Here is a 22,879-nt window from a genome sequence, read left to right as displayed (position 1 = left end):
ATGACGTAAGCAACTAATCTAAGGGGCCTCCATTGATAGCTTGGATCTGTAGAATTAGAAGAGATAGAAATTAGAGTGAGAAGGAGAGAGAAGAGGAGATTCTGGAAGAAGGAAGAGAGGTGAGAAAAGTACCGATAATTTCTGAATAGTCTCTCTCCTCAAGTTGGTTAGAACTTATAAAAAACATGTGCTGTGCTGGCAGCTGACTTGGCAAAATCTAAGCCCTTGCGACCTTTTTAATTAAAACTATTCCTGGCCGTTCATTTTAATTTGTTGACATAGTGTGTTTCTTCACTATACAGATCATCACACATATCTGATCTTTCTATTGCCATTTCTTATTGTGGACAGAATTCAGAAAGAGGAGGCACTAAAATTTCGTGTCGCCAAGACCGATGAAGTTGGTGAAATAGAGAAGGTAACACAGTTACAGGGACATTGTTGTTGGAATGCTTCTAATGTTCCAAGTGTAGTTACATAAAAGACAGATTTTCCATGCATTTCTTGTAATTTCCTGATGTGGCTGCTTTTGATATGTAGTCGTAATTTATTTTTTCTTTTAAAAAGAAAGTCCTGTAGTATAACTTTCAAGAAGAGTAAAAGAAGATGAAATATCCTTTATAGTTTATACTGTGTCTACTCATGCTTCCTTCCTCCATAGCATTATTTTTTGTAATCTTTCTGTGTATTTGCCGCATTAACCTTGACATGTTAGTGAGAGCAGCTTGATCTTCTGCTTGGACTAAAAACTTGGAGGTTATGGTTCCTTTGCTTATGTTTTCAGGAATTAGTAGCTGAGGTTTCAGCTCTGGAGAAACAAAGGAACGAGATTGAAGCTCAATTGAAGCAGGTAGTCAGTTGATGGAAGTCACCATCTGTATCTTGTTTTTAAGTATTTCAATTATTTACCTATATAATTTGATGGAAATCCCTTCTTCGCACAGTTAAGAACTAAACATACAAGTTGGACGTTTAAGATGTGTTATCGTAACCTATGTGCTACCTTTGACAATTTCTTTTCTGTCATATGAACTTCAAGTTGTATGAAGTTTAGTATGTGTATTTTAAAGGAGAATGCTAGACACTACATTTAAGTTAGATTGATGAAGGCCAGAGACAGATCTACGGGTTTAATATGTTAGATGAAGACAAAGTGCGTACATCTATAGTTTCAGATAATATGATACCTTTGCTTCTCCTAATACTGCAATAATTTTTTCATGCTAGTCATTTGCTAATCAAAGACCAAATATCCATGCAAATAAGTATCAATTGTCTTAATGATATGGTGCAGCGTGATAGATAGGTAAGGTCTTGACAAGAAAAATTATCACCTCTAAACAAAAGCTGCTAACCTTTTGGAATTCAGAAAATGTTATCTATCTAAGTTTCCTCCCTTTTTTAGCTTTATTGTATCCCAGTATGGTACACCGAGAATCTTCAATGCCAAACTGATTTTGATTCAACCCCCCTAATTTTATTTAGGCATTTTATAATTAGATGTTATTGTATGGTGAAATGTTATAACTCTGTTTTTATTATCTTCATCCCCCCCATGATGGCATTGAAAATTTTCACGTTTCCGTTCCTATCTTCCAACTGTTTTAGGGTATAGGTTTTGGTTAGTTTAAGAGTAGTAATATACCTTTCACAAACATTTGACTTCCTTGTATAGGCAAAAAGTAGACTATGAAAATGGTGGTGGTAAGTACTTGCTGTATGTGTAGGTTCTGGTGGAACATAACCTAAACACCAATGTTATTGTGATGTGGATAACACAGATAAGTGCAATACTTAGTTTTTGAGGTTAAATCATAATGCATTCTTCAATCAACTTTAAGATCTAACGACTTACATGATTATTTACTTGCACCACCTTTGGTTCCACTCAATTTTTTCCGTTATCTCTCAGTGAAATCTGTAAAGTGAGATAGTAAAGAAGGTATTCACGATAAGTCTTCACTAACTGATCAAAAGAGTTTGAAATAGCTTTAGTTTTCTCAATTTAAATTGTGCTAATTTGCCGTTTTACTGTCCTGACTAATCCGGTTTCTTTTAGGTCAATATCTCCTTGGCAGCAGCTAGTGCACGTCTTCATAATGTCCGAGAAGAGAGGGACCAATTCTATGAAGCTAATGATCAGATTGTTGCTCATTTAAAAACTAGAGTATGTCTTTAACTGCTTTTGACAAACAATTCTTCTTTTGCTTAGCTTCAACCTCTAGTTCAAAAGTTGTATCGAATGTGGATCTCTACTGTTCTCCTTTACATTTGTCCATGAGTTCTCTATTGTCGTAGGAAGCCGAGTTATCAAAGTCCATCGACTCATGTAGAGTGGAAGAAAATGTTCTTAGTTCATGGATCAAATTTTTGGAGGACGCGTGGGCTCTTCAGTCCTCCTATACAGAGACCAAAGACAAGGAGGCGAAGTATGTTACAGGATTTACCACATGATTATTCTTCCAAATTTCAGAAAAGAAACTTTTAAAGTACTTCACCTAATATTTTTGTTTGTTTTACCTTATCCTAAATGGATGTATACTTGAAACTTGCTATTTTCTTTTTGTTAATTGTTGTGGTATTGTGTTCTTCTAGTGCTGAATTGGAAAGGCATGAAGATTATTTTGTGAACTTGGTCTTGCAATTTCTCTCTGCTTATGAGGTATTGTTTGAAAAAAAAAAAATTATAGTTGCTTTGTCTATGCTGCCCTTAGAATAACTCTTTGATCTGACATGTGTTGCTTGCACAGAAAGAGTTGAGGCCTTCTATTGATCGTATTAGGAAATATGTGGAGAACTTAAAGAGTTTAGGTGAAGGGTAAGACCTTTCTTTGCGTTCATAAGCCTGTATATTTTTCTGGTCACGCTCTTAATTGCTTATTGTTTCTTTTTTTAACATAGTAGGTCAGCAAAAGAATCTGGTCTGGCTTATGGTGAATCAAAAGCATTGAGCCCTAGGAAAAGTTTGGAGTTGGAATACCTGAACTATGAAGCCAAGGTAAGAAATTGACTGCTCGAGAGCAATCTGATGTATTTCATGAAGTTCGTGTTCATTTTGAGTCCTAAGCTTCGAGCTGCCTCCATTCTTTCTGTCCAAGACCTAAATCTAGTGGAGGTCTTGTGCCCTGGTTTGTGATTAGCGTTGAAAATTATATCAAGTGCCTTAATTACCTTGTTTGGAGAAGCTAGAATTTATATTCTAATTGACATTTTATGTTTGTGGCACCATCCTTATCTCTGAGGCTTGAAGCTGGTGATCCTCACCTTCCCTTCGTTTTATGAGTTGTAAATCTTCTTTATCCTTCCAAATAACACTCATGTTTCTAAGTTTCGATATCAAAGTGTTTGATGTTGGAAAAAAACAGTGCAGAGGCCATTTGTTTAGTTTGCTCTCCCCTTATACTTTCTTCCATCTGCATTGCAATATAGAGTCAGATTCCTAAGGTATATGTTCATCTTAATGCAGATTATAACCACCTTTAGTGTAGTCGACAACATGATGGAGCAGTTCTATGCTCACCGCGGGAAAGTAACCAGGTTTGCTTGATGTTTGCTGCTTTTACTGTTTTCGGTAGCTTTTATTGGCTATTGAGCTCCATCAACTATCTACTTGTTCTCTTCTCAAACAGGAAAGATGATCCAAAGATTAAGGAGCTGTTTTTGAACATTGAAAAGTTACGAGAAGAATTTGAATCTATTGAGAGACCAGAACTTGAAATGGAGGTCCCGGAGGTCCCAACCCAAGAGCGAGATGCTTCATCTCATAAAATTCCTGATGAAAATATATCAGATCCTGCAAAAAAGTCAACAGAAGCCCCTGCGACTCCAGCTGGGACGAAGGAGGAAGACAAACCACCTTCTACCAAAACAGAGAAGGTGTCTGACGCCGCATCCAATAAAAAGCCAGACGAAAATGTATCAAGTCCTGCAAGTAAGGCAACAGATGCCCCTGCAACTGGCGTAAAGGAGGATAAGAAACCATCAGTTACCAAAGCCGACCAAATGTATGAAGAAGAGTTAGCAAAATTGGAATCTGAGTCTGGCAACGTTAACCAGGATTTCTCTGCAGAAGAGGTTGGCGGCTGGGAATTTGATGAACTGGAAAATGAGTTAAATTCCGCGGCCTCTGGCAATCCCCAGAAAAGATAGAAACCCCTAACGTCGGAACTTAGACATCTTCTATCCATGTCTAATAATGAATGGGGGATAAGAAACTGTCAGACCTAAGCTCCTAAAACTGAGCTCAAGTGTTCCTTCCAAGTTGTTCGTCTGGGTGTAGTTTCATGTATTTATTCTGTGTAAATTCATGCATTTCATATCAGAATCATGTAGAAACTTTTTTTAGATGATAATATTCAAATGTTGTCAGTCGTAAGTGCTTGAGCTGAGTCTCTGTCGGAAACAACCTCTCTACCTCCACGAGGTAGGGTAAGGTCTGTGTACACTGCCTTTCTCAGACTTCACTTGTGGGGTTACACTGAGTATGTTGTTGTTGCAGTTGTAGTCGGTCTAATGAGTCTGTGTTGAGGATTAGACCCGAGATAGGGGTGTTCAGTATCGAACCATAACCCAAACTGAAAAATTGATGTTTGGGTTATTGGTATCAGGGAGACCCTTGTGGCCAGTCCTTCTCTGGATTTCGCACATAGCAGGAGTTTTAGTGCACCGGGTTGTCCTTAAACTAGTAGTCTCGATATTAATGCTATTATCCTTTTTTTTGCTTTCCAGAGGAAGAAAAGTTGATCCTAATCTCATCTTGCAATCTTTAGTCAGTTGATGGTATTTATTAATATATTCATGTTTTCGGATTTTGTGCGTAGCGGGAGCTCAAGTGCACTCCTTTTGTTGTATGGAAGAAGGGATGAGTCATTTTGGTGAGGAGACAATGCACCTTGGAGAAGGGGAAACCAAAAGGAGTTTTCACTATCAAAGAATGTAGTGAAGTGGATCGGATGGAGTTGTGTCAAGTCACACTGTCAGAGAAAGCCGTGCAACGAAAGTAGCCTTCACTATACAAGGTGGGCTGAGTGTTAAGAAAGAGAAAACGTTATCATTATACGAAGGCTGAGAGTTAAGAAAGAGAAAACGTTATCATTATACGAAGGCTGAGTGTTAAGAAAAAGAAAACGTTATCATTATACGAAATGAAGCAGCAGCTAGTGCTAAGTTAAGATCAAAAGAGAAAACGTTATCATTACACGAAATGAAGCAGCAGCTAGCACTCTAAGTTAAGATCAATCAATGTTCTAACACAGAGCCTTTCAGCAACTCCTCCCTTAATTAGAAGTCTTGAATTTAGGTCTTGGGTATGAAAAAATTTTTAACGATTCTCCTAAATGTGCACTATAATAATGCGGATACCGAACGCCAAGTATTGAACTTTCAACCATTATTATATGTATCCTATTATTGAGAACCTTCTTTAAGTTAAATAATTATGTTAGTTGTGCTACAATCGGATGGCACATCCAAATTATTGAAGTCAAATCCCTTGAGTTACAGAATTATTGTAAGAAATTAATTCAACTTATTATAGCAAGTTGTTGCTCTACATTTTTTATGTTCTTATTAGACTTCTTGTAAATAATTACATATGTAAACAAATCTACACAATGTATGAAATTGGGATATGAGTTGGTTCAGATTTGAAAAAGATAATATTTTAATTTGAAATTGAAAAAAAGGATATTTATAAGTTAAAAGTTATATTTGGTCACAAAAATACAGTTGAAATTTTATGAGGGAAAAAGACATCAAATGCATTCTGAAATCATTTTTATAAATTGAATACACACTTTAACTAATCGGATGATCTGTTACCTCCTACACATAGCCAAATCCACGCTTCAACTAATCAAACTCCTATTTCTTTTCTTGGAAAAATACTTTAGGGAAGAAATAGAATTCCGCAATTCCTCAAATCTTTTTTTCAAATTTTAAATTATATATTTCTAAATTTAAACTTTAAAGTTGAAATAATGGACCAATTTTATAAACACGTATTTATTTAAAATAATATCTTTGAGAATTGAATAGCTTGAGATGTGTCAGTAAAAATTGTTTGCATCAATATACCATTTATCATTAATATATCATTAATGAGTTGGTTAAATTTCAACTTTAAAATTAAGTGTATAGATGAGCTAGTTATTTCATTGTCTCAGACAAAACATATAGGCTATACTTTTATTAGTTCTTGTATAGGAAAAGGACAGTGTTGGGTAGGGGTCTAGAAATTATAAATTAATATATTAATATCATCAACCATTTTAAGTTTAGTAATAAATTATTGCTATAATCTACACTTGTCCCTTTTCGTATTTTAAATTTTTTAAGAAATTGAAAATTAAAAAAAAAAAAAAAACAGTCTGGTTCACTAAAGTTTCCTCTTCTCGGACCGTCGCTAACTGTTGCGCCTTTCCCTATTGTTTACATCATTTTTCTTGTCGAGGTTTCACTTTGTTGTTCGATAATTCTTCAGGAGCTGATTTGACTTTTCAATTCTGATTCAGAAAACGACATCTTAATTGAATAAGAGGTTTTTTAATAATGACTTGATTGAAAATCGTAAAGAAAGTACCTGATCTGTAAAGCAAGCAAGGCGGCAACAAAGGTTTTAAGCAACTCGGTTAAGGAAAGTCATTAGAGTAGTAGCGAAAACAAGTCTTCATAAGACAATAATCCCCCTCTATGATTTTACTTTTTCTTGTTCGATAGTTTTAGATGATTGAAAATGTTCTTTTAAAATAAAAAAATAGTGAAATAACTTAGTATAACATGACTTTGTTGAACGTAATAGTTTTGATCTAAACATTATATAAATGTTTTAAGAAATTCATCAAATATATATAAATATTAAATTTTGAACTTAGTGATACTTGTATCACTAACTATAATTACTTTTTAAATTATCTGAATACATAAATAGTTATGATTACTTAAATTATCTAATTACATAAATAATTCGTATACCATCAATATATACAACTTAAAATTCTGTAAGTCAAAAAAGACATCCAATTTGCACTTAGGTCCACCAAGTAATTAAATGATTAATGTTCTTGTTGTACCAATAACACTATACAGTACTATTGAAGATGAGCCTTAACCAAAAATAGTAAAATTATTATCAAATAGGTTTATATAAATTACAGTGAAGCCTCTCTCTTAACTATTTTGTAAGTTTCATACGTAAACTATTGAGTGTTACCAGAATTTTCAACTATCACGACTCATATTGAAATTATAACTTTCAGAGAAATATGATATGTTACGTAAATATCATGCTCCAAAGAGTTTCAAGTGACAGTACGTTGTTTTGAGTGAATAAACTTATAAGATCCTAAATTATCAATATTTTGCGAGCTTCATATCTAAACTATATTCACAAAACCTCTTAAACTACCATGAACTCATCGTGCTAGGTGGACTCATTTTAAAGATTTTTTTAATTTTCCGCATGCTCTCAGTAAGTTATCTCATATATTTTATCACATAGTCAACTCAAAGTATGTAGAGGTGGTGGGGGTTTAATTTAAAGGGAGCTATAATGGGGGGAGTAACAAGAAAACTTTATAATTTGATTAGGTGTGAAACTCTCAAAATAATGACAGTTTAGGAGCAATTTAACCTATTTCCTTTTTTACTCTAATTCAAAAAGTATGACCTTTTTACTGAATTCTGAAAACAAATTTCAATCTAAACTTTTCTTTTTTACTTTATAATCACATACTTAATATTTTAAACACAAATTTCAAAAGTTTTGCCTATAAACAAATAACAATGTCCGGAAGATACTTTCTTTAGTAAACATTGAGTAAAGCATCTAGTAATCTCTAACTATAATCAAATTTGCTACGAGATACTCCAACTTTACGGGGGGTTTCATTATCCCCTGAATTAAATTTTAGCGTATTTTTATCATCCTTTTTAGCTAATGTGGCACCTTTGACGGGTGCCTCATTTTATATAACAAATGTGCCACATCAACACAAAAGGAGGAGAAAAATATGTTAAAATATGTAAAATTGAAGTCTGTCGTAGCAACTTTGGTCATAGTCCGAGTCCGAGACATTGAATGCTTATACTTGACTATATATATAGCTCATGTAATCTTCCTCTCCTTATAAATGGTTCTCTTCTCCTTCATTTTGCCTCTTAAAACTCAACAACACTTCCTATATCCACCCACCCACCCCCCATAATACCATGGAAGATACACAAATATATGATCATTCAAGATGTGACAACAATGTAGAAGAAGATTACATAGAATTAGAGGTAATTGGCTCATCAAATTCTACCATTTCTTTATTCCATTTCAAGAACCCTAGTCCACCACCACAACAAGAAGAAGCTAGATCATCAGAATTTGAATTCCAAATGTTGCCTAACTTTATTGATAGAAACACAACATCATCCACAGCTGATGAACTTTTCCACAATGGTAAACTTCTCCCTCTTGATCACATCTCTCTTCACCATAATAATCCAATTACCAACAAATTTCTTCATGTTGGCAAAAATATTGTTGAATCTTGCAATGTTAGTCATCAAGACTACTTCTTTGACTACTCAAAAAGTTCAAAATATCATCATGTTAGCAAAAGTTTTGATGATTTTGATCAATCTTTAAGTACGTGGAAACAGCCTCTTGCACAACTACAAGGTATCACGACAAGGTACAATAATAGTCCCATGCGACCCGGCCCATCCTCGAACTGTCCACAAAGTGGGAGCTTCAGTGCACCAGGCTACCCTTTTTGTCAATCTTGTCATGCCAGTAGAAAACTCAATCAAGAAGAGTACTACTACTCAACAAATGATGAAAGTACTTCAAAAACATCAAAAAATCTTCTTGTTGGCGAAAGTTTTGGTGATTTTGATCAATCTTTAGACACCCCTTTTTGTCAATCTTGTCATGTTAGTAGAGAACTCATCAATCAAGAAGAGCACTACTACAACTCAACACATGATAAAAAAAGTACTTCAAAAATTCTTCATGTTAGCAAAAGTTTTGATGATTTAAAACTATCTTTTGACACCCCTTTTTTCCAATCTTGTCATGTTAGTGGTGAACTTAGTAATCAAGAAGATTACTACTACTCCTTTGGCTACTCAACAGATGGTGAAAGTTCAAGAAAATCAAAATGGCCAAAAGGATCATTGACAAGAAAGCTAAGGCTTATCAAACAACTCTCATTTGATCATTCAAAACTCAAGTGTTTGATAAACACTAGTGTGAACAAATTAGTAGCCAAGAAAGAATATATTGGGAAAAATATTCATCATAAGAAGTCATCATTTGCTGGGGCTATTAAAAGGTTGTTAGCAACAAAATCTTGTTCATCAAAGAGTACTTCAAATGTGAATATTCAAGAAATGCATTTGATAGTAAGAAGAGATCATGTGTATGGTGAGGTTGATCCAATTCAAGCAGCAATTGCTTATTGTAAAAATTCAAGAAAGAGTAATGTAAGTGATAATACTATTGAACTTGGAAGGTCATTGTCACCTTCCAAGATTATGTTTGAAGAACAAGAAAGAAAAGGACTATGTAGGGGTTAGAAACACATCTGAAGTACCTCGGGTTTTTTGAATTTCATATCTGAACTATCGTGTGCGAGTGCGAGTTTTCGACCTGAAATATCACCGACTATTTATCAAACACATTTCAACTATCAGTTGTTACCTTTTCCTACATGAACTATGGTGATGTTTTAGGTAGGAAAAGAGAACAACGGATAGCTGCTGAGGTGTGTTTTGATAAATATAGTTTGTGATATTCAAAGTAGGATACTCGCACATTTGATAGTACGGATATGAAACTCAAAAAATCGAAATACTTTAAGTGTATTTTTTACCATTAACTTTTTTAAAAAAAAAAAATAGGGTTGTGGGGGGTGTTTGTGGGTGGAAGTTGAAGGAAATGTGAGCCGAGGGTCTGTTAGAAACAACTTCTCCAACTCATATAGTAGGAGTTATAAGGTCTGTATATATTCTATTCTCTCGAGACTTTACTTGTGAAAATATATTGAATATATTATTGTCGGTATATTTTTAGCCTGAGATGAATTCAAATAAAAATATTAGCGACGACTTATACAACTAACTTCAGCTTGTTTGGTATTGAGATGCATAAATAGAAATATGATTAGTGATGATTGATATAGCCGATTTGACTTATTTGAAATCGAGACATGGTTATTATTGTCTTATGATATGTTTATGGTTTAAAATGCACAAAAATTAAATGACATTTGATTATGCCCTTATTTTAGAATGTTGTTTTGATAAAATGTTTATGTTAGTAGTGGACAAATTAATTAAGATAAGCAAATCATAAATATTAAAGTATTATTTATAATAACAACATATAATTTATTCGGTGTAGACGTTCTGAGAACGATAGAGTATATACAAATGTTATTCCTATATTTGTGAAATAAGAAAATTATTTATCATAGACTCTCGATACGACAACACATTACTAAAACAGACTTAAGAAAAGAAAAATTGTACCAACTAAAACACAATACTATATGTTAATAGTAAAAAAAAAATTATGCTACTAGTTAGTTTGATTAGTTAAATGAAAGTTGTATAGAATAATATTTTAATGTAATAATATGAAATACTTTGAGATATCATAAATAATAATAAAAATTGAATTCAAAATTGTGATGAAGGAAATGTCACTCTTGAATTTCAACTCATTTACCAACCAAATTAAACTTTAAAACTAAGTACAGAAATGTCAGCAAATGTTCTTGACAATTATATAGCAAAAAGCACCATTGATTAAACTCAATAACTTTAATTCATATTTTATATTTCTACTAAAAAATCATTAAATCGATATAAATACTATATTTCAAATCCCATAAATTAAATAGATCGTGGTAAAATTTCAAACTCATAAGAAATTATTATTAAAGTATTTATTTTATTATAGTTATTTGAGAAAATATACTATTTTCATTGTAAATTATAAACGAAATTGTTGATACATACGTGGCACACTACGTGAATTAACGTACTGAAGGTCCACGTAGGCACATGTATGTGCCACGTAGACACTTAAGTTGCCAAAAATATGATTTTAATTAGTTCATGGGGTAATAGGACCCTCTTTAAGTTAGGGTGTGTCTCTATAATTTCGTTTATAGTTTAGGATGAAAATAGTACATTTACTCAACTTATTTTATTAAGTATGTTTTGAAAATTTACCATTTAACTACTAGTACTCTAATAGGTTTGAGAATGATAAGGGTAAATATTTTTTAAAAAAAAAATCTGTTAATTCGCTAAAATAAAAATTATATTTATAATATAGTGAACAAATAAAAACGAATGAAACAAGTATTTGCTAATTTGCTAAATGCATAAAGAGACCATTAAAGACAATAAAATGTTATATCTACTTTCAGAGACCATTTATGATAATAATAAATCAACAAGTAGCATATAATTAAGAGGAATTTAATGAATATCTGTTAGCTATTAGTAAAAATTAAAATAAATCATACTGCACGTTCCAAATTAATGCAAAATTTAATGAACCATGTGAATAAAGGACGCTCAACTAATCTTTTGCTGGAAAAATATAGTGCAAAAAAATAAAAGTAAAGATTTTTTTGGTGAACATATAGAGAGTGTTTTTGGTATGAAGCAATTTATTTTTCTTAGAAAATGTTTTTTTCTAAAAAATATTTTCTTAAAAAATATTTGCAAAATATTTAAATCAACCAAATAAGGTAAAAACAAACAGAAGGAAAAAAACAGATACAAATTAATATTTTATAAAATATACTTCTAACTAATATCTTTTTAATAAATATGTTAAGTCAAAAGAGCTCAAGTAAAATAGAACAAAAAGAATATACATTAAAAGGGCAATATAATAAAATCGTTTTATCATTTACTATCCCTTAATTGGTGTACTAAATTAATAATAAACAACTATTAGCATACGGAGGAAGTACTATTTTATTTCTTTTACTTTGATTATCGTTATTTATTTATGGGAAAATACTCTGTTTTCATTCTGAACTATACACAAAATTGCTGAGACACACTTAAACTTTAAGAGAGTCGTATTATCCTGAACTAATTAGAATCATACTTTTTATAATCTTAGTACCTACGTGGCACATCAGTGAAGCAACACATTAAAGGTTTACGTAAGCACATATATGTGTGATGTACATACTAAGATTATCAAAAATACAGTTTTAATTAATCCACCTCCTAAAGTTCAGGTGTCAGCAATTTCATATATAATTTAGGATGAAAATAATACATTTTCTCTTTATTTATTGTACTTTTTTATCTTCTACGTATAAATGTCTTAAAGAGTCCAATCCAAATATAGTGCTAAAATTAATTTCTCGATTTTGCGTGCATATCGAAAGGTTTAGTTATTGAGCTATCCTTTTTTATTTTTTTTTCATAAGTCAATAATATAAGTATATTTTTTCGATTCGATTTATCTAATTATGTCGGTTTTACCATATGCTGATGTTGATTCGAGCTTAAAAGGTTTAGCCGGTCGAGCCGAAGGGTATGGTAGGTTTGCAATTGGCGGTTTAAATGGTCCGGTTTATTCAGTTACATCATTAACCGGTTTGTCTCCTCCTCTTCCTTTATTGTATTTTGGATTTTAGAATTGTGATTATTATTTATTAGTATAGTTTTATTGGCATATAATATAGAGTAGCTCGAATTATGATCAAATTTGTTACGAAATACTTCAATTTCACTGGATTTTATTACTCCCAAATTAAATTTTAGCTATTTTTGTCAATTTGTTAGCTTACGTGGCACCATTGACGTGGACCTCATTTTATATAATAAAGATGTCAAATCAGAGTGACAAAAATATAATAAAGAACTTGATAAAAATTCATTAAAATTGAGTTCGGGTAATGGGACTTTGTGAAGTTGGAGTGTATCGTGGCAACTTTGGTCATAGTTTGGGGGTATCGGATGTTTATCTCTATAATATATTAACGTGTCATTTAACTTGGATTTAGCTGATATTTACGTGCTCCAACTTTAGGTGTGCACAAATAAGTAATTTAAACTATTTGAAAAAGTATACACACGTGTCCTAAATGTCAAATCGAGTGAGTTTGTCATGTAGGATGTGTGTATACTACTATGTGAAAAAGTAAACATGCACGTCCTACATGTCAAATTGGGTGAGATAAAGTATACACACGTGTCCTACATGTCAAATTGGGTGAGATAAATTAATACACACGCGTCCTACATGTCAAATTGGGTGAGATAAAGTATACACGCGCATCCTACATGTCAAATCGAGTGAGATTTTTGCCACGTAGTATGTGTGTATATTACAATTTGAAAAAGTATACACATGCGTCCTACATGTCAAAATGTGTGAGATAAAGTATACACACACCTCCTACATGTCAAATTGGGTGAGATAAAGTATACACACACGTCCTGCATGTCAAATTGGTTGAGATTTGCCACGTAGGATATGTGTATATTTGTTTAACTTTATAAAAGTTAAGTATCATGAGCCGGGAGTCTATCGCAAACAACATCTCCACTTCATCTGATGTAGTGGCATAGACTGCGTACATTTTACCTCTCAGACCTCACTTTGTCGGAATACACTGATTATGTTGTTGTCATATGATAGTTAAGTATCTAATTGTGCACGCCTAAAGTTTGAGAGTTATATGAGGTCAAGTTAAAGGGCACGTTTATGTATCATGTGAATTTTATTTATGCGAAAATAATTGGCAACTAACCATTCCAACTCGTCACCACTATGTCTCGTGGACCCTCGACACTGACGTAGGCTCATAATTTTTGGCAGTACCTAGATGATCATTTCATAAGTGTTCAACTGACATAGTAGAGAGATAAGTTGAGGTGTGTAGATGTACATACTCTAAGTTGGAGTGTTTACTTGTCAGTTGCCGTCAAGTTTGAGTTTATGTTAATGCATTATGCATTATGCCTATAAATTGTAGTGTCTAGGCTAGTTTGTGTGTTCCTTGGCTAATTTCATCGGGTACTTGCTACCTCCCCAGTCCCCACCAACACATGTATTGGAGTGTTCAGAAAGGCTTGGACGGATGAGAAGAAATCACCTAATATATTTTGCGTCAGTTAGAAACTATACATGCTATATACACATATATAAGAATTTTTTTTGAGATACAGCCTCAGGAGTTCTGGTATTTAATGTGCTTGAAGTTGAAATTACTTATCTGAATTAGAAGATATGATTAGCACCAAAGGAGTTATATGTAGCTCTGCCTCTCTTTTGTATTGTTATAGTTATAGTCTATGTTGATTGGACTCTTCAATAATGTCGACGGGTGCGTGTCGGACCTTCCAAAAATAGCGTATGTTTGAAGGATCTGACACAAATGCGGCAACATATTTGCAGAGTTCGAGCAACTTAGGTTATAGTTAAGGTGGTTAGATTTAATGAGATCTATTCTTTTTTATATAGATTGTCTAAACAATTTGTTCATGTGCTCCAAGAAAGTTAATGTTCAAGAAAAGGTTAAAGAAGTTTGATACAGATAAAACATTCACTTCAGATAATTTTTCGCATGAATTTGGATAGTAACTATTAATCGCTCATCGTTGTCTAGTCGAGGGGTCTTTCAGAAATAGCCTCTCTGCTTTTCCAAGGTAGCGGTAAGGTATGCATAGTCCTTCCTAGACCCCACTTGTAGGATTACACTGGTTTTTTTGTTGTTGTTAGTTAGTTGTAGATTAACTTGGCTAGAATGTAGATAATATCATGTGAATAATTACTATTTCTTTCTCATCGATTAACATTAATGGTGAGAACCAATTAACACAAGATGTGGAGGACGCGGATTAGGGTAGAGGATTAGTAGGTAGGACGTTCGTAATAGTAAGGAAGAGTGCTTTGTTTGTATATGTGCCTGTAGTTTTTTGTAGCTTCTTGTTCATGGTGTTTTGGTGATGTCTATGATTTCGAATAGCTATTTTACAGTATTACTTAGTGGGTGTCTTGTTTCCATTATTATCTAGTGGTGTGATATTCCTTTTTGTTGGTTATACTGTTATCTGTCCTGAGGAGAAAAGAATCATAGATATGCCGGTCATTAGAAGGAAGAACCGCCATAAAAAGATTCCTCGTGGCTAAAGTTCCATTAAAGAGCGTTTCCACGTGCGTCACCCATCTTATCTATCTGATGTCTACTCTAACCTTTTAGAGTGTGGATTTCATAGTTTCTATTGGGAGCAGGCTTTCGAATATATAAAACTCATTTATGGTTTTCAATAATTATCTATCAGAAACAGCCTCTCTACTTCATCTAAGGTAGCAATATGGACTGCGTACACCTTACTCCCCTCCCCTCCCTCCTCCAACCCCAGTTTGTGGGAATACATTGGGTATGTTGTGGTGGTGGTGGTGAGAACGGATTAGTTTGGGTTGTTTTACCCTCTGCATTCATCTCTCAAACTGAAGTAATTGCAATAAACAAAAAACCAAAGGTCTTATACAGTATCCGCTTTGGTTGTAACATCAGTGGTTCATTTCTGTATGTATTTGCATAACAAAGAAGCATCAATCATATTTTACGTCCTAACTAATGGAACGTTGTTTTTCTATTCACTTCTTGTTTCTCCGAAGAAAGAAAAGACATCAATTTAGAGGATTCATGACATTAGAATCATATGTTACTGATCTTAATGTTTTATGTAGCTTCGAGATCTTAGTGTAGTATGTAGGTTCGAAAAGTTTAACAGCGTGTTGCTAAATACCATACATTTTCTTGTTTGTAGATGATGGTCCAGGATCACTCCGTGATGGATGTCGTAAGAAAGAACCACTGTGGATTGTTTTTGAAGTTTCAGGAACCATTCATCTTGCATCTTACCTACGTGTGTCATCTTATAAAACTATCGATGGTCGTGGCCAAAGGATAAAACTCACTGGTAAAGGCTTGCAACTGAAAGATTGTGAGCACATAATAGTATGCAATTTGGAGTTTGAAGGTGGCAGAGGTCATGACATTGATGGCATTCAAATAAAACCAAATTCTAGGCATATTTGGATAGACCGCTGTTCTCTTCGAGATTATGATGATGGACTAATCGATATAACCAGACAAAGCACAGATATAACTATTTCTAGGTACTGGATAGTTCTCGTTTTGTTATTATCTGTTGATTCTTGTACTTCCATTATTTCTTTGTACTGTTTTTCGGCTAACAGCCTATCTCTGAGGTAGGGGTGAGGTAGGGGTAAGGTCTGCATACGCTCTACCTTCTCTAGACTTCACCTTGTGGGAGTACACTCGGTATTTTGTTGTTGTTCCATTGCGGACTAATGATTCTAATGAATTTCTGCAGATGTTATTTTGCTCAGCATGATAAGACAATGCTTATTGGAGCAGATCCGTCTCATGTTGGCGATAGATGTATCAGAGTAACAATCCACCATTGCTTTTTTGATGGGACGCGGCAGAGGCATCCTCGTGTTAGATTTGGAAAAGTTCATCTGTACAACAATTACACTAGAAATTGGGGTATATATGCTATTTGTGCCAGCGTAGAATCACACGTAAGTTTCTTTTTTTCCTAGATGTAGCTTGATGCATGTTAAAATTTTATGACCAAGTGTATTGTTTGTCCTTGTTTATTCCAGATATATTCTCAATGCAACATATATGAAGCTGCACAGAAGAAAAAAGCTTTTGAATACTACACAGAGAAGGTAAATGCGCTCGTCTTTGATTCGCACAGTATCTTTGGTTTGTCAAGGTGAGGACTTTTATCATTTAACGATGGTTTTCGAAATGATTTTCATACCAAGTTGATACTATAGTGTTACGTTGAAAGTGGAAGTGTCATTGATAGTTTGATATCTTGATTTTCTCAATAAACCAGAAGCTGAAAACTTGCTGAACTCCTGTTATTGCTGTCACTAGTGAGTACCTTAGTTCATTCTGTTATGTGGCGCGTTTGGGATCGTGTGTCGTAGCTGGAAAGCTGCCCGAGGGTCGTGACAGTAGTTGTGGGTAAAATCTGTTGACTGCTTATGCCATAAAATGAAGTTTGCTTAGGAATGAGAGTATTAGAGAGAAGGTTGGAGTGACTTTGGTGGAAGACAAGATACGAGTAGTGTGGTTGAAATGGTTCGGACGTGATGAGGAGGTGCACGGATGCCCCAGCGCGGTAGTGTGAAAAGCTGGCTATGGATGGCTTCAAGAAGGGTAGAGGTAGGCCGAAAAAATATTGAAAGGAGGTTATTAGACATGACGTGGAGCAGTTACAACTTACTAAGGATATGAGCGTAGATAGGAAGGTGTGGAGGACGCAAATTGGGACAGAGGGTTAGTGGGTAGGAGTGTGTCCTTGATAGTAGGAAAGAGTGCTTTGTTTGTATTTGTGCGTATAGTCGGAGTGTTACGTGTGTGCCTTGTAGTTCCTTGTTCATGGTGCTTTTGTAATGTTTGTGACTTTCTGATATAGCATTGCTTTATAGGTGTCTTGTTTCTTTTATTATCTATTGGTGTGTCATCTCATTTCGTTTGTTGTTTCTATCTTTTCTATTATTGTTATTTGTCCTAAGTCGGGAATCTATCAGAAACAGCCTCTCTACTTCGTCTGAGGTAGTGGTATGGACTACGTACACTTGACCTTCCCTAGACCCCAACTAAAAGCTTAAGTGTGAGAATACACTGGGTATGTCTAAAAGCTTAAGCTTAAGCTTTTAGATGAGATGGTCGTACAGTCGAACAAAATATTGACATCTCTTACTGTTACTCTGTTTATTGTAACTACCTATACCTCCTCCGTCCTGGCGTTTTAATCGTTTTTGGTTATTTAGGCAGCAGATAAGGAGGAAGCAAGGACTGGTTTAATCAGATCAGAAGGGGATTTGTTTCTGAATGGAGCTCAAGGGAGTTTGTTAACTGGTGCTAATGGAGAATGTGTTTATCATCCAAGTGAATTTTACCCTGTCTGGACATTGGAACCTGCCTCAGACTCCCTTAAAGCTGTTCTCCAAATTTGCACAGGTTGGCAACCTATTCCTCGGCCATCCGAAGTGTGTGCGGGTCAGTAGGCGGATGTAGAGCTCTGGTTACTAGGTTCATCCGGAATCTAGTGAGTTTGGCTTAGACCTTGTATATGTATCAAAAATTTCATTAATTAAGTACAGTTGAATGATTCTGATCTCAAACCCATAATGTTCGAATCTTGAATCTGCCTCTGGTTTCATCGACAGACCGACCCAAGGCTGGGTTAAATATAGTAAATAGTTGGTATAGTCTTCTTTATCTATATGTGTAATGTAATATATTTGCTCTTCTGGTGTCTCATGTTTGTCAAAACTCTGGTGAAACCTAATAATATCTTATATATTGCTATATAAGAATATCAAAGTATGAATTATATTTGCAGGAGTCTTGAATGTTTTGGACAAAGTTTAATTTTGTTTCCAAGTGTTAAAGACACATTGGATGACATTCTAACACCAGCAAGACAGAAAGATGATGAAATTTCAAACATGGACATAGACACGATGACAACAAACAGGAAATCAACATTAAAGTCACATTCCAAACATATTTGGTCATGTATCAAATGTCACAAGCACAAAATTAAAACGAAGCAAAACAAAATTTGTATTGCTGGTAAGTTCGACAAATATTTTTGATCTAAAAACAAAAAGCTCATCCAAAATGGATCCTATCCTACACTTTGATTGCATATTTCCTCAATGGGAAGTACATCTCCTTCTTCTTCTCTCTCTCGGTCTTCAACGATGCCTGCAATGATGCAAGGAAACAAGGTCGTCAAACTATTTGTTTATATTTCTTGCTGGCATGACAAACGTCATGTAGAGCACGAAAGTGTAATGCTATAGACGAAAGATACCTGGTGCTTAGTCAAACGTTTGCGGATTGCTCTGGTTTTCTTGGGGCGAAGGTCAAGAGGCAAGTACTTCTTGTTCTTGTAAGCTTCCCTAAGAGCTGACTTTTGCTTTTGTGAGATCACGGTCAAAACCTGTGCAATCGACAGCCTTACCACCTTACTGCATCCAAAAAAATCCCTCAACATAAATAAAAGGAAAAGCATAATAGATATCAACAGTAACCAATCACAAGACTACTCATAATAATTGTCATAATGATATTCTAATGCCCACCCAAAAAGGAAAACCCCGTACATTTAACTCTACGTGTGTCTAGGATATTACATCAATAGCAAGCCCGACTATAAAACAAGATCATGTTCAACTTGTAAAATGTAAGAAGCTCGGTAAGCAGATATGTCAACAGATTTATAACAACCGGCCAGTAAACTTCTCAATTATATTCATATAGCTACAGCCACCATGGCAGTCAAGATGACGGGTAACGACCTTAACCCTCCTCTTGGTACATGTAGCTTCTACAGACAAAGTTGCCTTCCCTCAAAGAAAGCGATCAGCAGCCTATGTTAAAACAATTAGATCTTTGAAACTTTATACAGTAAGGCTTTTGTAAAAATGGTAACGTGTTAAACAGTGACTACGATATTCATCTAATTGTAATCCTCACTTAAGATACTCTTCTTCTCATTCAAGGCCCCAAACCACAAAAACCCACCTCAAAAAGAACACCCGTTATGATGCAAATCTTATATTCACCCAAGATTATGATCCATAGAAAGCTTGATAAACATGACAACCTTTTCTGGAAAGGAATATTTTTATTAGGACAAATCTTCAGGGGGTATAGAAAATGTAAGAAGTTCGGTAAGCAGATATGTCAACAGATTTACAACAACCGGCCAGTAAACTTCTCAATTATGTTCCTATAGCTACAGCCTTCATGGCAGTCAAGATGACGGATACCAATCTTAACCCTCCTCTTGGTACATGTAGCTTCTACAATTTAGACAGCATTCCCTAAAAAACTCATCATCAGCTCAGTTAATGTGTTTTTATGGTTTCAATTGAGCATTAGAAGGTATGCAGGACAAAGACTTGAGAAACACAACCAGGCTACGGCAGAGAATACAATGGGGTGTGCATATCTTATATTATTGATATCATAAGATTCTTATAGGACTGTAACAGAGTAAAGAATCACTACTATGATCAATTGGATGCATGTCATCACTAACAATAATTCTCACGTAATATACCCTTTTTCATCTTACTACTTACTAGCAGCCCACCCTTGCACCACCAAAAAAATCATATAAAGGAATTCTTAGATGTCTCGATGAGAATCACCAACAGCAAGCATGACCATAAAACAAGACAATCTTCAACTTGTGTGCAAAATGTAAGAAGTTCGGTAAGCAGATATGTCAACAGATTTACAACAACCGGCCAGTAAACTTCTCAATTATATTCATATAGCTACAGCCTCCATGGCAGTCAAGATGACGGGTGGCAGACTTAACCCTACTCTTGGTACATGTAGCTTCAATAAGCAAAGACAGTCTTTAAAGAAACCTATCAACATCTTATGTTTCAGATCAGTAACTATTTTGTTGTTATGGCTTCAATTTGCATTAGATGATATTAGCACCTTCCAAAGAAAGACACGAGAAACAAACAGGGACTGTAGCAGGAATAGGAAAGAGGGTAGATAATTGAAACTTTTTTGTTAAATATTAACATTCTCAACTTAGCATGATTTTTAAACAAAAATGACACCTTACTGAGCAATACCATACACTAGTGATATTATGAAGGGAAATTTAGTAGCTTATAAAAAGGAACTAAAATGCTGAAAGAAGAAAGAAAACAGCATGTGCATGAGAACATAATATATATGAAAAGTTATTAGCAACATAAAGTTGCACAAGGACCATAATTAAACTACAATGCCCTATGCTAAGACAACACTTCTGACTCCATATATGCACATAGACTTAACCAAACCGTATTAACCAACAACAACAACGTATCCAGCATAATACCACATGCAGCGTCTGGTGACAAAAGAGTGTACGCAGACCTTACTACTATCTCGAGGAAGTATAGAGACTATTCCCTACTGACACTCAGCTCAATCAAAGCATTTCAACACATTTAAAATGGAAATACACTAGTACAAATCATCATCAACAACAACATACCTGGTGTATTCCCACAAAGTGGGGTCTAGGGAGGGTAAAGTATACGCACCACTAACTCAGATGAAGTAGTGAGGCTGTTTTCAGTAGACCCCAGCTCAGGACAAATATAAGTATAACAAACAAAACACATAAAAACAAGCAACAAAGTGGAGTAATAACAGAAACAAGACACCCACAAAGTAATAATACGAACACTATCTATCCGAAATCACAAACATCACACTGAAACACCATGAACATGAAACCACAAGACACATGCATAACACTATAACTACAGGTACATCGACAAACAAAGCACACCTCTCTACCAGTAAAGACACCACTCCTACCCACTAACCCTCTACATCAGTAAAAATCATATTAACCAATAAATACAATTAACTAGTACGCAGTCGACAAGTTCTCCTACGCAATGTTAACAATGTACCACATGTAATACCACGAGTGGTGTCTAGTGAAGAGAGAGTAGACATACATTACCCCTACCTCAACGAGTTCTAGAGACTACTTCCAATAGACACTCAGCTCAATTAAAACATTTCAAATCAATTCAAAAGCAAAATACAATACTAAATATCAAAAGCGACTACCGGTACATCGACAAACAAAGCACTTCTCCTTCCCCTACTAGTAAGGACGCACTCCTACCCACTAACCCTCTACACTAGTAAAAACCATATTAACCAATAAATACAATTAACTAGTACTCAATCGACAAGTTTTCCTACACAATGTTAACAATGTGACTGTTTCTGATAGACACTCAGCTCAATTAATACATTTCAAATCAATTCAAAAGCGAAATACAACACTAAACACCACATTACCCAAACGGAAACAGCTACTTAATACTCAATCAACAACTCTACGCAACACTAACAATACAGGCCAAAAAAATGACAATACATTTTCGATACCTTGTTTCCGATAGACACGCAGCTCAATTAAAACATTTCAAATCAATTCAAAAGCGAAATACAATACTAAACATCACATTATCCAAACGAACACAGCTAATACATAATCAACAACTCTACACAACGCTAACAATACAGGGCAAAAAAATGACATACATTTTGGATAGCTTGTTAGGAGCACCACCAGTAACTTTTGCAACACGAAGAAGTGCAAGCTCTGCCTTCAGATCCTTCAACTGACCTAACAGATCCGTCTTCGACTTGCTCCTCAGCTCATGTACCTTTATTCTAGCTGCATTTTCACCACAAAAAAAAAAAATTACATTAATATCAAACAAAAAATCACAAAATTACTTTCATAAATCATTTTGAAGAAGATGAAAATTGAATTAAAATTAAGAAAAAAAAAATGTTTGAATATACTCACCCATGGCTGCTCCTTAAGCTTACTGCTTAAACGGCGAAGGAGATTAGGGTTTTTTGGGATTAGGGTTTTTGGGAGAAACTGAGTGATCCATGGATATATATAGAGTAGTGAATCTTAATTGGGCTGGACTTCCATTAGTGCAGGCCCAATATGGTTAAGTTTCGGGTTAGGTTAAAAATGACTTTAAAGTTGGTTGGTTTTCATATTTTGTCTCTCATACTAAAGGAAAAATAACATGAACATACATCTAAGCTTATCAGATGCATTAGAAGGTAGTTATGTATCTCGACAGACCCAAAATTGAAAACAACGTATCAGGAACAAATTATGTATTTTTACAAAGGAAAAAAATATATCTTCGTTTGATGTATTGAAAGCTAATTATGTATCTCGACAGACCCAAAATTGAGATTTTTTCAATAGT

General features: G+C 34.5%; 3 protein-coding genes and 3 non-coding genes across 8 annotated transcripts in view; 2 read left to right on the top strand and 4 right to left on the bottom strand.

The window, feature by feature from the left end:
* LOC107870264 (sporulation-specific protein 15) overlaps positions 1–4,375 on the top strand; it is a 19,050-nt gene extending 14,675 nt beyond the window's left edge. The window contains exons 10-18 of one of the 2 annotated variants that reach the window (XM_016716733.2): positions 352–418; positions 785–850; positions 2,060–2,167; positions 2,299–2,429; positions 2,596–2,662; positions 2,751–2,818; positions 2,905–2,998; positions 3,467–3,537; positions 3,630–4,375. In XM_016716733.2, coding sequence (XP_016572219.2) covers positions 352–418; positions 785–850; positions 2,060–2,167; positions 2,299–2,429; positions 2,596–2,662; positions 2,751–2,818; positions 2,905–2,998; positions 3,467–3,537; positions 3,630–4,149 — 1,192 coding nt within the window. In that variant the 3' untranslated portion in view covers positions 4,150–4,375. Of the gene's footprint in view, positions 1–351; positions 419–784; positions 851–2,059; positions 2,168–2,298; positions 2,430–2,595; positions 2,663–2,750; positions 2,819–2,901; positions 2,999–3,466; positions 3,538–3,629 lie in introns of both variants that reach the window. The other variant, XM_016716732.2, reaches the window with a different exon arrangement.
* Positions 4,376–11,936: 7,561 nt separating this feature from the next.
* Positions 11,937–18,428, top strand: LOC107870262 (probable pectate lyase 4). 2 transcript variants are annotated; one of them, XM_016716728.2, is made up of 5 exons: positions 11,937–12,624; positions 15,811–16,162; positions 16,381–16,591; positions 16,676–16,744; positions 17,861–18,428. In XM_016716728.2, exons 1-5 carry the CDS (start codon positions 12,498–12,500, stop codon positions 18,095–18,097), a joined length of 996 nt encoding a protein of 331 aa, XP_016572214.1. In that variant the 5' UTR covers positions 11,937–12,497; the 3' UTR covers positions 18,098–18,428. The 2 variants fall into 2 exon arrangements, with proteins under 2 accessions (XP_016572214.1, XP_016572215.1); XM_016716729.2 differs by having other exon boundaries at positions 12,054–12,624; positions 16,676–16,791.
* Positions 18,429–18,557: 129 nt separating this feature from the next.
* On the bottom strand, positions 18,558–22,600 carry LOC107870263 (60S ribosomal protein L35-2). Its single transcript, XM_016716731.2, has 4 exons — positions 22,456–22,600; positions 22,185–22,320; positions 18,913–19,069; positions 18,558–18,803 (listed from the first exon to the last, which is right to left on the bottom strand). Exons 1-4 carry the CDS (start codon positions 22,457–22,459, stop codon positions 18,729–18,731), a joined length of 372 nt encoding a protein of 123 aa, XP_016572217.1. The 5' UTR covers positions 22,460–22,600; the 3' UTR covers positions 18,558–18,728.
* LOC124899143 lies at positions 19,281–19,370 on the bottom strand. The gene has a single exon (XR_007056280.1). It is a non-coding gene; the product is annotated as a small nucleolar RNA snoR109 (small nucleolar RNA).
* LOC124899145 lies at positions 19,759–19,848 on the bottom strand. The gene has a single exon (XR_007056281.1). It is a non-coding gene; the product is annotated as a small nucleolar RNA snoR109 (small nucleolar RNA).
* On the bottom strand, positions 20,306–20,395 carry LOC124899142. Its single transcript, XR_007056279.1, has one exon. It is a non-coding gene; the product is annotated as a small nucleolar RNA snoR109 (small nucleolar RNA).
* Positions 22,601–22,879: the final 279 nt, after the last annotated feature.

This window comes from Capsicum annuum, chromosome 5 (assembly GCF_002878395.1).
Source record: "Capsicum annuum cultivar UCD-10X-F1 chromosome 5, UCD10Xv1.1, whole genome shotgun sequence".
NCBI lineage: Eukaryota > Viridiplantae > Streptophyta > Magnoliopsida > Solanales > Solanaceae > Capsicum > Capsicum annuum.
Note: the sequence above shows the minus strand (reverse complement) of the source record. Positions and strands in the feature narration are given on the sequence as shown.